General features: G+C 34.4%; 1 protein-coding gene across 12 annotated transcripts in view; it reads left to right on the top strand.

Moving 5' to 3' along the window:
* The window catches only part of EXOC1 (exocyst complex component 1), a 60,291-nt gene that overhangs the window by 24,902 nt on the left and 19,321 nt on the right, over nt 1–16,068 (top strand). For all 12 annotated transcript variants that reach the window (XM_082464469.1, XM_082464463.1, XM_082464462.1 and 9 more), the window contains 2 exons: nt 7,239–7,388; nt 12,150–12,255. In XM_082464469.1, coding sequence (XP_082320595.1) covers nt 7,239–7,388; nt 12,150–12,255 — 256 coding nt within the window. The remainder of the gene's footprint in view (nt 1–7,238; nt 7,389–12,149; nt 12,256–16,068) is intronic.

Below are 16,068 nucleotides of genomic sequence, written 5' to 3'. Positions count from 1 at the left end.
CAAGGGGGAAATTGGGGAAGACTCTCTTAACATTTTACTTGACGTGAAAAGCATCAAGAAAAAAGTAAGCCTAGAAATCACATAGGAAATACTAATGCACATTTTTCTTACACTATTATTTAAATAATATCTATTTCTACACAGTTCCCTAGTTTTTAAAAATAATCCTGTTGACAGTGATATAGGCCACACTTGCAGATGGTACTGAAAATACTAGTCAGTAAACGATAATCCTTTCTGCACCCTTAATTGTTTGTTGTAACATGCTACTATTTATGATTTTGCTTTCTTGCCTTATAAACTAATGGCTTTGTTTAAAGTGAATGCTTCCGAGTTCTGAAAATCTAACATGTATTGTTACATGTGAGTAATGCATGTTGAAAACCAGAATGTTGCAACAACCTAGAATGTGCTGAAGAAGGTGGAAGATGGTGTCCCAAGTATAGAAAAGAGATTTTCTGTGTGTTAAATTTAATGCATTGTGTCACCTAGCAAAAGAGTTGGGAAACATGGGTATTTCTTTTCCTGGTTGTGGGACACACTAGCTGGGAAAATTTGATTACCGCATTATGGTTTATCTCTTTGTCAGTCACCAGATTTTTATTGCATGCCTGTTTTGTACTCACTGTCATCCATATATAAGAATAAGAAATGGCTCCCACCCTCAAGATGCTTGTGAGGAGGTGTTAAAAGTAATGTACTTAAAGCTCTACCGCAGTGTATACAGAGTACCTTGGAGACATTGAAGGTTCAGTTCCAGACCACCACAATAAAGTGAATATCTCAATAAAGCAAGTCACACAAATTTTTTTGTTTCCCAGTGCATGTAAAATTTATGTTTACACTATATTGTAGCCTATTAAGTGTACAATAGCATTATGTCTAACAAAAGAATGTACACACCTTAATTTAAAAAATACTTTATTGCTGAAAATTGCTAACCATCATCTGAGCCTTCAATGAGTCATGATGTTTTTGCTGGTGGGGGGGTCTTTCCTCAATGTTGATGGCACTGAGGGATCAAGGTGGTGGTTGCTGAAGAGTGGGGTGGCTATGGCAATTTTTTAAAATAAGACAATGAAGTTTGCTATAATGATTGACTTTTCCATTCCCAAACAATTTCTCTAGGGCATGCAATGCTGGTGATAGCATTTTACCACAGTAGAATTCTTTCAAAACTGGAGTCAGTCCTCTCAAATCCTGCCTCTGTTTTATCAACTAACTTTATGTAATAGCCTAAATCCTTTGTCGTCATTTCAGTAGTCTTAACAGCATCTTCACCAGGAGTAGATTCCATCTCAAGAAACCACTTTCTTTGCTCAGCCATAAGAAGCAACTCCTCATCCATTAAAATCCATTAAGTGAGATTATAGCAATTCAGTCACATCTTCAGGCTCCACTTCTAATTCTAGTTCTCTTGCTATTTCTACCACATCTGTAGTTACTTCCTGTACTGAAGTCTTGAACCCCTCCAAGTCATTCATGAGGGTTGGAATCAGCTTCTTCCAAAACTCCTGTTAATGTTGATATTTTGATCTCTTCTCATGAATCACGAATGTTCTTAATGGTATCTAGAGCGGTGAATCCTTTCCAACAGGTTTTCAGTTGTCTTTACCCAGGTCTATCAGAGGAGTCACTATCTATGGCAGCTATGGCCTTACAAAATGTTATTTCTTAAATAATAAGACTTGAAAGTCAAAATGACTCTTTGATCATGGGCTGCAGAATGGAAATTGTGTTAGCAGGCATGAAAACAACATTAATCTCTTTATACATCTCCATCAGAGCTCTTGGGTGACCAGGTGCCTTGTCAGTGAGCAGTAATATTTTAAAAGTTTTTTTTTCTGAGCAGTAGGTCTCAACAGTGAGCTCAAAGTATTCAGTAAAATATTCATGTTGTGAGCAGATGTGCTGTCATCCAGACTTTGTTGTTGCATTTTTAGGGCACAGGCAGAGTAGATTTAGCATACTTCTTAAGGACCCTAGGATTTTCAGAATGGTAAATGAGCATTGGCTTCAACTTAAAGTCACCAGCTGCATTAGCCCCTAACAAGAGAGTCAACCTGTGCTTTGAAGCTTTAAAGCCAGTCATTTACTTCTCCTCTCTAGCTGTGAAAGTCTTAGATAGCATCTTCTTCTAATAGAAGGCTGTTCCATCTACTTGAAAAATCTGTTGTTTAGTGTAGCCACCTTCTTTAATTATCTTAGCTAGATCTTCTGGATAACTAGCTTCAGCTTCTACATCAGCAGTTGTGCTTTACCTTGCACTTTTATGTTATGGAGACAGCTTCTTTCCTTAAACCTCATAAACCAACCTCTACTAGCTTCAGACTTCTCTTCTGCAGCTTCCTCACCTCTCTCAGCCTTCATAGAATTGAAGACAGTTAGGGCCTTGCTCTGGATTAGGCTTTGGCTTGTGGGAATGTTGTGGCTGGTTTGGTCTTCTCTCCAGACCACTGAAACTTTCTCCATATCAGCAATAAGGTTGTCTTGCTTTCTAATCATTCAAGTGTTCACTGGAGTAGCACTTTTAATTTCCTTCAAGAACTTTTCCTTTGCATTCACAGCTTGGCTGTTTGATACAAGAGGCCTAGCTTTCAGCCGATCTTGGCTTTCAACATGCCTTCCTCAGTCAACTTAATCATTGGTTTAAAGTGAGAGATGTGTGACTCCTCCTTTCACTTGAACACTTAGAGGCGATTATCAGAGTATTAATTGGTATAATTTCAATATTGCTGTGTCTCAAGGATTAGGGAGGCCGGAGGAGAGAAATAGGGGAATGACCAGTTGATGGAGCAGTCAGAACACACAACATATATCAATTAAAGTTCACCGTCTTATGTGGACACAGTTCGTGGTGCCCCAAAACAATTACAATAGTAACGTCAAAGATCACCGATCACAGATCACCATAACAAATATAATAATGAAAATGTTTGAAATTTTGCAAGAATTATCAAAATGTGACACAGAGACATGCAGTTAGTAAATGCTTTTAGAAAAATGGCGCCAGTACACTTGCTTGACACAGCGTTGCCATAAACCTTCAATTTGTAAAACATGCAATTTCTGCAAAGCGCAGTAAAAGCAAAGCACAATAAAATGAGATACGCTTGTATATTAATTTGTTAATTGTATAGCCACATATACATAGTATTCATATATATAAGTGCTAAAGAGGTTTAATCTAAAGTAAGTTTACTGAGGATTTAAATAGTCAGATATGGCATCACAGATTAAGACAAGTCTTGAACAGAGTTCGTGCAATGCAGTTTATAGCAAATGTATAGATATCATAATATTATAACTACGGTACAGAAGAATCCGGTGGAAATAATCTAATGACCACAACATAACAGTGATTTAAGAGCACTGATTTCTGGTCTTTTTAAAATTCACACATCAATAAAAGTAAATTTGGAGACTGACCAAGTCACCAATTTATTTTACGAAGTAAAAACCTTAAAAAAGAAATATCTCCATCTGCTTTCACTATCGTTTTATTTTTAAAATGACATTTGGTACTAAAAGAAAAGGAAGAACATAATTTCAGACTTTCTAAATTAATACATTTACCTTTATGAGAAACTGGCTCCCATCCTTTTCTTGTTTTCTTATTGCTGCAGGCCAGTGAGAACATCTTCACATTTGGGAATCACTGATTCAGAGCACACTCTCTGTGATACAACTTTCACAGTAATACTTCCACATAGCTATATTTTAATGAAACTTGAAATGTGTCTTTAATATTCACTTCTTACTGTAACATAAGAGCAATATTTTTAACAGTTGGCAAAAATTTTTTGGCTCTTAGATCTTCTTACACACTCAGCTTCTATTGAAATAATAGACTCTTACCCATAACTTACACATTTACTAGGGATTCATGTATCTAGAAATATATTCATCTGGGGGAATCAGACCAGTTACACTAATTAGGATTCTGATATTGGAAGCAGGCAATCAAATTAAGGCTAATAAAATTGAGGAAATATTTGCAAAAGGGATATGTCCTTGTAAAAAATTTTTTGGTTTTTTGAAAGATTTGTCTTGAAAGGATAACTGTTCCCTGCCCCTTTTCCCCCTTTGGTTCTACAGAGACCTCATGATTCTGTGCTCCACCTTTAGCAGCATGATAAGACCAGTTATGCACTGAACTAAAAGTACAGCCAGGAAAAAACTGAAGTTGTGGGAGGTTTTGCTCTGTGCTTAAATTTGGAAATTTTTCTTTCAACATATGTTTACAGAAACATTATATAGCAAAATAAAACCTGTGTAATAAACCAGCAATATTCAGTTCATGCCACAAAAATTATTTCCTTAAGCACATTTCACAAATGTGCTAAACATAGGTTGATGTGGTTCTAAACATAGGTTGATGTGGTTAAAAACTTAGAAAGAACTATGATTACTTAAGATCGGTATTCATGATGTTTGTTGAAACTTTGCTCGTATTTTCTTTTTCCTTTAAGAAAATAAAAATAAACATGCCTTAACATAGAAAGAGTTCCCAAATCTTGAAAATTTGTTCAGTATTTAACATGAATGTGTCATTTCTGTTAGAAGGTCAGTAAAGCAAAGTGGTTAAGAGTGTGGATGCTGGAGCCAAGTTTCCTGGATTCCAAATCCTGATTCTGCTGCCTGGGTGACCTTGGGCAAGTTAACCTCTTTGTGCCATCTTAGTTGCCCTATCAAATGAATGGGGGTAATAAAAATACCTACTTCATAGGGTTGTTATGAGGATTAATGTGTTGTTATATGCTCAGCACTTAGAACAGTGCTTGGTTTTAGTAAAGTGTTCGAAATTAGCTAATTGTATTATAAATTCTAGTTATATGTATATGTATATATATTATATATACATTATATATTATATTAATATATATTATATATTATAATACATATTATTATATTATAATAATATTATATATTGCATATACACACACACTAATGAAAATTTGTAATTCACTAAGTTTTTAGAAAACATATTTGTCTTAGCTTAATTTGGAGAAAATCTAGTATATTATTTTAAAATTATGTTAATAATAGGGTTTTGCTATTTTTTAAATGAGGAGAAAAGTAGTCTGCAGAGTTATTGTAAGGATTAGAATTTATATATATAAAGAACCTAGCATGGTAGTAGGCATTCAGTAAATTCTTATTGTTACTAATTTATTTATCTATAATAAGAAACTTTAAACAATGTCTTAATTTTAAAAATATATAAAGAATAAAATTCTTAGCACATTTGATTTCTAGATGTGATCATTTTCTATATTTTTTTAGAATTTGTTTTATTTATTTTCTTTATTTTTTTTGGCTGCGTCGGGTCTTAGTTGTGGCATGTGAGGTCTTTGTTGAGGCATGCGGGCTCTTCGTTGTGGCACGCAGGCTTCTCTCTAGTTGTGGCGTGAGGGTTTTCTCTCTCTAATTGTGGCGCACGGGCTCCAGCGCACATGGGCTCTGTAGTTGTGGCGTGCAGGCTCTATAGTTTGTAGCACATGGGCTCTCTTGTTGAGGTGCACAAGCTCAGTAGTCGCGGCACACTGGCTTATTTGCCCAGCGGCATGTGGGATCTTAGTTTCCCTACTAGGGACTGAACCCGCGTCCCCTGCATTGGAAGGTGGATTCTTTACCACTGGACCACGGGGCAAGTCCCTCTATATTAGTGATTGAACTAAACAATTTAAGTATTTGATTTTCCTGTTTCCTATAGGTATTTTGGAACCATTTTCTCTAAAATCTTTCTGTTAACACTAATAACATTTAATCTATCTTAATAGTAATAGTTTGAAGGTAATGATGTTCTTTATATCAGAGTGAATTTTCAAATGATGGTGATCTTTAAAATGCTGTTTGCAAAAGAAAGCTTTGAATAGTAATATATGTGAAAGATCTTTGTAAACTGTAAAATTCTCTATAAATGTTAACTCTTCCATTTTGCAGGAGAGGCAAAGGTTTTTAATTGAAGAGCTTTCCTGACATTAAATTAAATAATATAACTTAACATGTAATGGTCTGAGTACACAGTTGTAGAAGAACATAAACAGTGATTTTGAGTCTTAAGTCATTGAGAAAAATTAATGAGGAAGATTGGGATAATGAAAAGATATCTAATATTGTTATTAATAAAGACAGAATGTTTGAAAAACATTTATAAGCTATAACAGTTTTGTCAAATTTTCTTTGCTTTTAGTCAGTGTAACTAGTTAAAACACAATTTGGAGACCTTAGCAGACTTAAAACTATAATATCTATTTATGCTTTAGTATATGATGTCTGTGATTTAATGGAATCCCAGTCATCCTTCTGATGTGGCCATTAGAAAACATTTCTGTAATGTAATGTTTGTATTGATTGACCTTTGGCAATTTTTGAGTCTGGTTAAAATGATTTTGTTTGACATGTTTTTAAAAGAAAACAGAAGTGAGACTCAGATGACTAAGGTTCAGATTCTAGCTTTCCTCCTCTGTGACCTGTGCAAATCACTTAACTCTTTGAGTCAATTTGTTCTTCAATTTTTCTATTGGATCAGATGATCTACTAGTTCTATATACTCTAAAACAGAAGTCAGGAAGCATTATCTGTCTCAGGCTGTTTGAAAACTTACTAATTTATATAAGTCATGTCAAGGATGAAAAACAAAATCATATTTTTATTTGCTTAACAAATCATTGGAAAAATTAAAATTACACTATTATTAGGGGTTATCCTGGAAAGCCCAGGTTATAGTCATCTGTAGTCCTTCCTAGTTCCAAAATTCTATATCCTATATGTTTTCATCTGTTGCTTTAAATATTGTAGACTCCAATGGAAATACCATAGATGTAGACAATTTGTTTTGAATGACTTCCCTATTTGCTGTGTTTCTTAATACAGTTTGTATCATGATATTTATTTGCTTAGTAAATTGTAAAATGATATGGGAGAGGCAAGCTTGATTAAAACATTCATTCTCAAAAAAAAAAAAAACCATTCATCTCAACTCCTTTAGAAGATAAAACAAGTAGTTGATTTATCAGAGAAACCATTCTTGTGTGTTTATGACTGTTTTATGGTGGTGGTGTTCAGTTCACATACACAGGATGATAAAAGAAGCCAAGTAAGTACTCAGTTCTTATTTTTGTATGTGCTGTTGGTTTTGCTTGGCCATATTTGATCACTGTTTAGAATTTTTAGTTACAACAATGTTTCTTTATACTGTCAATGATATTTATTTACTTACTTACTCATTCTAGGGCCATGATCAGAGTTCAACTCTTGCTCAGCACTCTGTTGAACTGACTTTACCTAATCATCATCCATTTCATAGAGACTTGCTCCGATATGCCAAGCTGATGGAGTGGCTAAAGAGTACCGATTATGGAAAATATGAGGGACTAACAAAGGTATGGATTTGATGCCAGTTACTGAATATAGAGCATAATCTTTTAGAATCAAGAGGCCATGTGTTCAGTTCCCCAGGTGACATTTGAAATACTATTGTTTATTCTTAGCAAAGTAGGAAATAATTGAATTTCTAAGTGCTCATTAGCCAGGGAGAACATTTATTTACTTGGGTGGAGAAGAGCTAGATTTTGAACTTCCAATATAATGTAGTTTAGGCCATACTGTAGCCTGAAGCATCATTCAGTTTAGTTAAATGCTATAATTATTTCCTGAGTTTCTTTATATACAATATAGAAACTAGGGAGTATGAAGATGCTGTAAGTGAGACATTTGCCCTCTAAGAATCTATAATCTGTTCTTTTAAGCAAGTGCAGTGTGCCTCTTTATTAAGCAAACATTCCGCTCTTCTAGGCACACAGAAACATGGGTATTTCTATTCCTGGTTGTGGGACAACTGGGAAGAGCAATTATAATTAAAACAATCAGCAAAAAATTAAGTGCTAAACTGGAAATGAGTTTAAATATGTGGCAGTTTAGAGAAGGGAAATCCGTGACCGGAAGCCACGGGGGAAAACTTAATGGAAAACATTGGACTTGAATTGACTTTTAAGTAATGAGTGGAAGTAAATTAGCCAGAAATAAGAGGAAGGGCATTCCAGGGATGAGGAGCAAGATGTGCAGACAAAAGTGGGAAAATATGCCCTTTTCCCAGGACTATAAGAAGGCAAGCCTGATTAAAGCAGAAATTCCATATTCTGGAAGAGTGAGAAGTTAGGTTAAAAAATCTGAGCCTTGAGACCTAACAGTATTCTTCACACATGGGAAAAGCCTAGATGGGGGAAACTAATTTAGAACTTAATGTAATAACTGAAATGAAATGAAATCTTGAACCAGAAAGATGATAATAGGCATAGAGAATATAAACCAAAAGAGAGAATCCAAAGACAAGGGACAGGATGATGCCAAACTTGCTAGACTTGGAGATTAGAAGAACAGCGGTATATACCACTGACTAAATGTCAGCAAGTGGACAAGATAAGAGTCATTCATATATTCATTCAGCAAATGAATTGAGCACCTGTTATGTGCTAACACTGTGGTAAGCGCTAGAGATGTAGCGCTGAAGGAAGTAGGTGAACACTTGCCTGTTCAGAGTGCGTATGCTGGTGGAGAAGGACTGACACAAAGGTCAGTTGTATAGCCTGTTGGAAGGTACTGCTGAGGACTCTAGAGAAAATAAAGCAGGGAATGCCAGGACGTCAGAAAGGTTTGCAGTTTCAAAAAGGATGGTCAGAGGTGTCATGAGAAGGTGACATTTGAGCACAGATTTTAAAAATAAGGAGGGGTGAGCAGTGGGAGTTTCTGGGGAAAGCTTTCCCGGCACAGTGCAAGTGCGCCAAGGCAAGAGCAGCCTGGAGCACTTGAGGAGCGGCGAGGAGGCCAGTGTAGTTGGAGAACAGCAAGCCAGGTTCAGGATTAGAGGGGCAGGTGGGAGAGGTAAGGTGGGTGTGGCAGGGCAGATCTGGAAGGGACTGTGCACCACTGTAAGGATTTGGCTTTTACTTTGGGGGAGATGGGGGAGTGGTGTTGGTGCGCTTTGAGTAGTGGAATGACACGATCTGACTTAGATACATGGCCGTCGTAGCAGGAACCCATGGGTTCAGTACTCTACTGTTGTGTGTTGTTTTGTTTTGTTTTGATTCAGCAGAATTCTGATTTGGAGATAGCTTAAAGAAAAGTATTTGCATTACTGGAATCTTTGCCTTTTGAAGTTTTAAGAGGATTAATATTTTAGATAATTAAACATTGTTACATCTCCTTAAGAGTTTTGTGCCAACAAGTGCTTTGTCCCCTAGTGAGTATTCAAATGAGTAAAACACTCAATAAGCTTTTTCCTAATTGTGTTCTCAGTGAGTATTATTGCCCTATCTTTATATATAATGTATTCATGAATGTAATTTAAAGTGAAGCAACGTGACGATAGCCAATCTAGCACTGAATTATGGAATCATTCTCTGCTCACAGTATAGTTTCAATTGACAATATTAATGTGCTTTTTTTAAATGAAATTGACTTATTTCCCAGGAATATTACTTGATCCTGTGTTTTGAACTTTTGACAGACCATGTATTTTATGCCTCATAATCTAATTTGGTAGCCGAAGTGTTTTCATAAACAGGATTTTATTAAAAAGAAAGAAGGAGGAAGAAAGGAGTGAAAGAAGGAAACAGACTAAACCAGTGTTTCTTTAGTAAGAAATGATAATTAAATCCAGGTACTATTTGCACTTGGTTGGGTGTACACAGCTCACACTTTTCTGGCAGGACCAGGAAATGCCTGTTTTAAATTCTTGAGGGATAAGAATCACTAGACCCTGCCCCAACTCTACTTATGGCTGAATCTAAGCAAAGCCCTGATGTTTGGTATACATAATTAGAGCTTAAGGAAAATAGAGGTGCCTTGGTCATGTAATGAGCTCTGCTGTCAGAGTCCTTCCTTCCCAACTGTGGCCCTGGGTTATGCATGTAGGGCAATTCATAATGGAGATGGTCCATCCATGCTTAGGTAGGAAATGAGCTTTCCTCTCCTAATAGCCCCCTGAGGTTGGCAGTCAGTCTTGAAGATTGCTCGGACATCTTCTCTTAACCGCAGTTTTACGTTTGTGGAATTTTCTTTTTGTGTAAAGAGAAAGTAAAACACGGAGTTATCTGTAAGGCTCTACAGTCAGCACAAAATAAAGTTGAAAACACTGCCTGAAATAACAATATTTATATTCATAATATTTAAATTTTAAGTAAGGTGCTGTATACAAGGTGCTAGGAAGAATACATACTCACAGTGAGAGATATCTGTCAGAATTTGGTAAATGAATGAACTGAGAGTCACACCTGTCTGTGGCCTTTCCCACCAGTGAATTCTCTTGAGGACCTGGGGGAAGCTATTCAGTCATTTGAATTGCATTGAAAACGAAGATGATTTTCAGTAGTCTGCTCAAATCACTGTTTGCAAAATGCCAAAATAGCTGTTTTGAAACTGTTTAAATTGCTTGGGTCATAATGTGCTCTTTAAACAATTTGGGTATTGGAATGCAGTCTGTAATATTGAGTGATTTGAGTAGAAACCACTAATGAAGATTTTATGAATTGTAAGAAGCTAATTTCCCATTTGTCAGTCCTTTACAATGATTTGCAGTGATCAATATTGTTATGAGAATTTAAACTTGAAAAAATGAGATGCTGAAAAGGTGAAACAGCCCAATGAAATAGGAATAATTTTAGAGTATATTTTAATTTATATTTCCTTTTAAAGTTACCCAAAGATCACAGGAGAGAATTTCCTGTTTGACTAATTTTCTTACAGAGACTGTGTGGGAATGTATATGGCCTACAGATTGAAAAAAGCAGGATCTGTATTATGTTTTATCCAAAAATTGTTTTATAAGGATATATCTATAAAATATCTAAAAAGAAATCAGTGGTGGACTATGAGTCAGTATACAAACATTTAAATAATGTATACCTTTGAAAGGTGCACCTGATGTTTAAAGCAAAGTAAACCTGCTCTAAAACTGGGTATGTTAATTTGAAATAATAAAGGAAGTTGAAGCGTAGATTCCATAATAAATTTAAAAGAATAGCTAGGTACAGCAGTTTTTCTGCTATGGATTTATTTAAATTTAGTGAAACTCTACATATGGCATTTAACTTAGGACTTGGAAAAATACATGGTCTCCCACTGTTGAAGAATCTTTTGTAAGGGTATAAGATGTTTTTATGTGATGATAAGCAAATATGATGAAGAAATGAGTTTGCATGTTAAATAATAGACTTTTTCATTTGAACTAGATTAAATTAAATTTGCTTTTTAAAAAATAAATTATTTAATTATGAAAACTGTAAGATGTATTAATTAAATTCTTGTTGAAAGTAACCTATTTGGGGGTAATGTAATACCCTATGCTGGCAAGGTATGGTAAAACTCAGTGTATTCCTTCGTTGCCATTGACACTGTCGATTGGTCTAATCGTTTTTAAAGCAACATGGCAATATGGAGGAAGAGTTATAAAGATTCCCTTATTCTTTGGCACTGTAATTCCACCCTTAGGAAATTATTCCAAGGAAACAATTCATTAGAGGTGAAAAGCTTATTGTAACATTGTCTATCATAGCAAAACATTGAAACCACTTAAGTGGCCTGTGTTAGGAGATTGGTTTACTGAATTGTGGCACATCAACAAAGCGTAATACTGTGCAGTCATTAGAGTGTGAGACTGGAGAAACATAATTGCTGTAACCCAAATACCCTATACAGTATGATTGTAACTATATTTAAAATATGTGAAAGGTAATACGTAAAAATGAAAATGTGTGATTATGTTCAACGTCGTATTTTTGTAAATTCTTAATGTTATGATGTGTTTAATTTTTTTAAAGGACAGAAAATAGCCTTCTTTTTATATCCTATGAAATGCATCAAAATTTTAAGAGCACATGTAGAGAAAAAACGTAGGGACACCAAGTGGGGAAAGCCGGGATGCGGGGTGGGGGGGTGATGAATTGGGAGATCAGGATTGACATATATACACTAATACGTATTAATAAGAACCTGCTGTATTAAAAAAAATAAAATAAAATTCAAAAAAAAAATTTTAAGACCACAATATTCAAAACAAGCACAAAGGACTGGGGGAGGGGGTTGAAAAATGGAAGTTGTTATGTTTGTTTTATTAATAAGAAGTATGTGTTACTTTTCTTTTTAAGAATTACATGGATTATTTATCACGACTCTATGAGAGAGAAATTAAAGATTTCTTTGAAGTTGCAAAGATCAAGATGACTGGCACAACTAAAGAAAGCAAGAAGTTTGGTAAGCTTAGGCACCTCAGTCAGTCCCTTGTTTTCTATTCTATTAAAAATGGTTTTATTTTTATTTATGACAAATAATTCTGAGACTTTTTAGGCAAAGTGGAAGGAGATACAGTAGAATTAATGAAAGAATAAATCTAATGCATTGGTTTAATTTATAGGTATTTCATAGAAAAAATATTTATGTCTGTAAATACATTTTTTACTAATTAAAATTCTACAGTATGTGAATCTGACAGCAATTGTGTATTCGTGCTATGTTTAAAAGTACAGTTAGCCTCATATCCGCAGCTGTGCAACCCATAGATATGGAGGACCACCTATGGGACTTGAGCATCCATGGATTTTGATATCCACGACGGGTGCTGGAACCAACCCTGCACAGTAACCGAGGGACAACTATGTATATTCATAGGAGAAGCAGTTGACCAGAAAATGAAGTGCAGTCTGGTAGAGAAAAGAACTAAACTAAGAGACACATGTTGAAAGTTCAGTTTCTGATTTCCTAAAAGACCTTTCATAACAGTTGGAGGCAAGTCTGTGATCTCTTAAGTCATTGCTCTCCACAGGGAAGTGAAAGTGATTCCTGGCTTCTTACTTCTCACTGGCTATTTTGAATCAAAAAAGGTTTTAAGTGTTTTCTCCCCTGCCAAGGGGCTATAAAAATGTCACCAAAATTTATCCTGTAATTATACCTTATTTTTCCAAAGAGATATTTTTGAAACAAGTTGGTTTTTGTTCCTTCTAAATATGTTAAACAGACAAAAACATGATTTTAAAGGATAACCAGTGAAAGTATCAAGTTGCGAGGAAGTGATTTGCCGAGGCCACATTCTGCTCTTGCATGTACCCATCTCTGGACTTCCTTTTGGATGGAGTTCTGTGCCTACTCAAGTCAAAACCTGGCCTTAAATGGCTACAGTGTGTACTCAGTGTGTCTGCATAGCTCCCCTTTAGAACCATGAGTTTAGCATTTGCTTGTTGAAAGGAGCCTATGCCCTAAGCAACTTCCGTAATCAGGAGATAGGATTGAAATTGATAGCTCATCTTTCCATTCTTTTCTTTAGGACAAAGAAGACTATCTTTAGTGGGTAATTATTTTGTGATTCACTGGTTTGTGGGTTTTTTTTTTTTAAATCCAACACTAATATATTGATGATACTAGTCCAGATTTTTTAAATGGTTTGAATTTGTGTACAAATGTATTGATTACACTTTGGTAAAGACACTGATAAGAATCTTGGGACAATAGGCTTTTGGAAACAGAAATGCTAACTCATCCTAAAGGTTAATTGTTCTTAAAAAGCAGTGTGTTTATATCCTTGTTAATGTTTCACCATGGGTATGTTATACTTTTTTTTTTTTAGTAAATGACATATTAATACAGTTACATGTTTAATGTTTTCATTTAGTATATTTGTCACCACTTGTTAGTGAACCATTTTATTTTGAGAGAACTCTTCTACAGTGAAAACTGAAGTAAAAGAGAAATCTTTCTAAAATTATCTCCTCAGGAGGTTATTAATGCCGATATCATAATAGCTTATCAAGCCTAAGATTCTCATTGAGATAAATGACATAATAGAAATCTAATTTAAATCAAGTATAATAGTATCTTAATGGTATCATTGCATTAACCTGAAATGTTTTTTCTTTTCTTACCCCTTGAGAAGTTCTTAAATTATCTTGTTAAAAATTATTTTTAATTAACCTAATACAAGATACAGAAGATACTTTTATAGTTCTAAAACAGTGTTAAAATTATCTCTCTTCTATGTATCTATTAAATAATAAGGAATAGGAGAGTAATTTGTAACAGTTGATGTAATCAAAAAAATTATAGTTTCTATTACTTTGATATTATCAGTTACAAGAGAAGAAAAACTAAATAATAATTCAGAAGATAAAAACGGTTTTGTTCATCTTTGAAGATCTAACTTGTTAGTCAACATTTAAAAATAAATTTCAAGTTAAATACAAATGGCTTAAGAAGTTCTTAAATAGGTAGAATGTAAACTTTCTAAAGGTATCTTTTCAGTGATTTAAATTATGTTTAAATTAGTTTTTAGTAGTAATTATAATTAAAAGGGACACCTAAAATTTTGGGAAGATAACTTTTCAATGAATTTAAGTAATTATGAATAAAATTTTAATTTGTTTTGTTTTTGACTTGCTCTGAAAATGCTGGGTCACAGATACTAATACGAGTAGAAAGTCAGATTGAATGTATTTTACCAAAGGAAATTGTGTAGTCAATATATAGTCATGGAGATTCAGGGGAATTCTCTCTTTTTCAGTCACTCTTGATTCAAGTCTTTAACGTCTACTTAGTTCAAATAATTTAAAATAATGTTAAAATGCCAGTAAAGTTCTTTTTCTTTGTGATAAGGTCTTTTTGTAGGTCTGCCTTTTTTGATCTATAGGTTTACTTTGATATCCTCAAAGGTGTGGAATTTCCCCCCCAAGATTGATACTTTGGTGTTTTGTTTTCCCTTTGTATTCTACAGATGTACTTAATGAAAAGGCAGGAAAACAAAATTTAGTAATTATTTTTCAAATTGCTTGTTTTTTTTCTTTCTGCAGCTGAGAAAGACACAGATACATATATTATTTAAGCCCATTAACATATACATTTACATAATTACTTCCTCATATTTATAATCCAAAATTTAAAATTGATATGCCAGAAACATTTTTTCATTGTTTCTCCACTAAATTAAGAAATCTTGTTGATTCCAAAGGGAGTCTTGAACGCAAGACTGAATTCAATCCTGACTGGAAGATTCATTCAATAAATGTTTATTAATTACCTATTATATAATAAGCACTGCTAGGTACTGAGAATCCAGCAATGAGCAAAGACCCTACCCTCTGGAAGCTTATAGTCTAGCAGGAATTATTTAAAGATATTTAAAAGTTTACCAGCATATTGGTGCTTGTTGATGATAATATACACTTTTTATGAGCCCCAAATGGGGCACTACTAGTAACTCTGTATTCTTTATTGACTACTAAAAAAAAAATATATATATATATATATATATATATAAAGCATTAGGCTTTGCTCTGGAATTGGTGAACTTAGTAGAGTGACACCTTAAGGCCACCAGAAGGTACTAGTCAGGATGGCCAGCTAGTAGCTCCAGCACATCCCTCCTTGCTTGCCACTTTAATGTCCAGCCTTATTGTTTCATATTCCCTTGAGCTTTGAGTAGCCAAGGCTGGGAAGATTCACATGTCTCTGGTGTGGCAAGTTAGTAGTTCATACTTGGGATTTTGCCTTGAAGTTTGGCAGGAATAGTGACAGTTGACACATTGTTTTCTAGTTTTTAAATATTTCTAGATTAGAGTTATATTCTTTAATTTTCTGTTTCATTCTATAATTTCTTTCTTTGCCTTTCAGATTAACTTCTAATTTGGGTTTAGAATGTTTCACAAGATGATCTCTACAATTGATCTAATAAATATTAGAGAGATTTTAGATAAAAGAAATGCCAGATGACCCTAAAAGAGCTCCAGTTCCTGCATTAAACCTGTTCCCTCAGCTTTACCCTTCCATCTACCCATCTCCTAATAATTAGTATTTTGATACATACCTTTCATTCTAGGTGTTCACAAAACCAGTTTAAGTTTCTTAGTAGTTCAGGTTGTTATTCTAAAATGGTTTTAAAGCCTCACTTGTATAATGTTCTATCAGATGGAGTATACAATTATTTAGTGCAGTGGAGATTCTTTTCAGGAGCTTTCAGTGAATACAAGAGTGTTAATGCATTTAAAGTCTAAATCTACAACTTCATCCTGATAAATTTTCACT

Source organism: Balaenoptera physalus (assembly GCF_965194825.1).
Source record: "Balaenoptera physalus genome assembly, chromosome: 5".
NCBI classification, from domain to species: Eukaryota; Metazoa; Chordata; class Mammalia; order Artiodactyla; family Balaenopteridae; genus Balaenoptera; species Balaenoptera physalus.
This window is presented reverse-complemented; position numbering and strand designations above follow the sequence as displayed.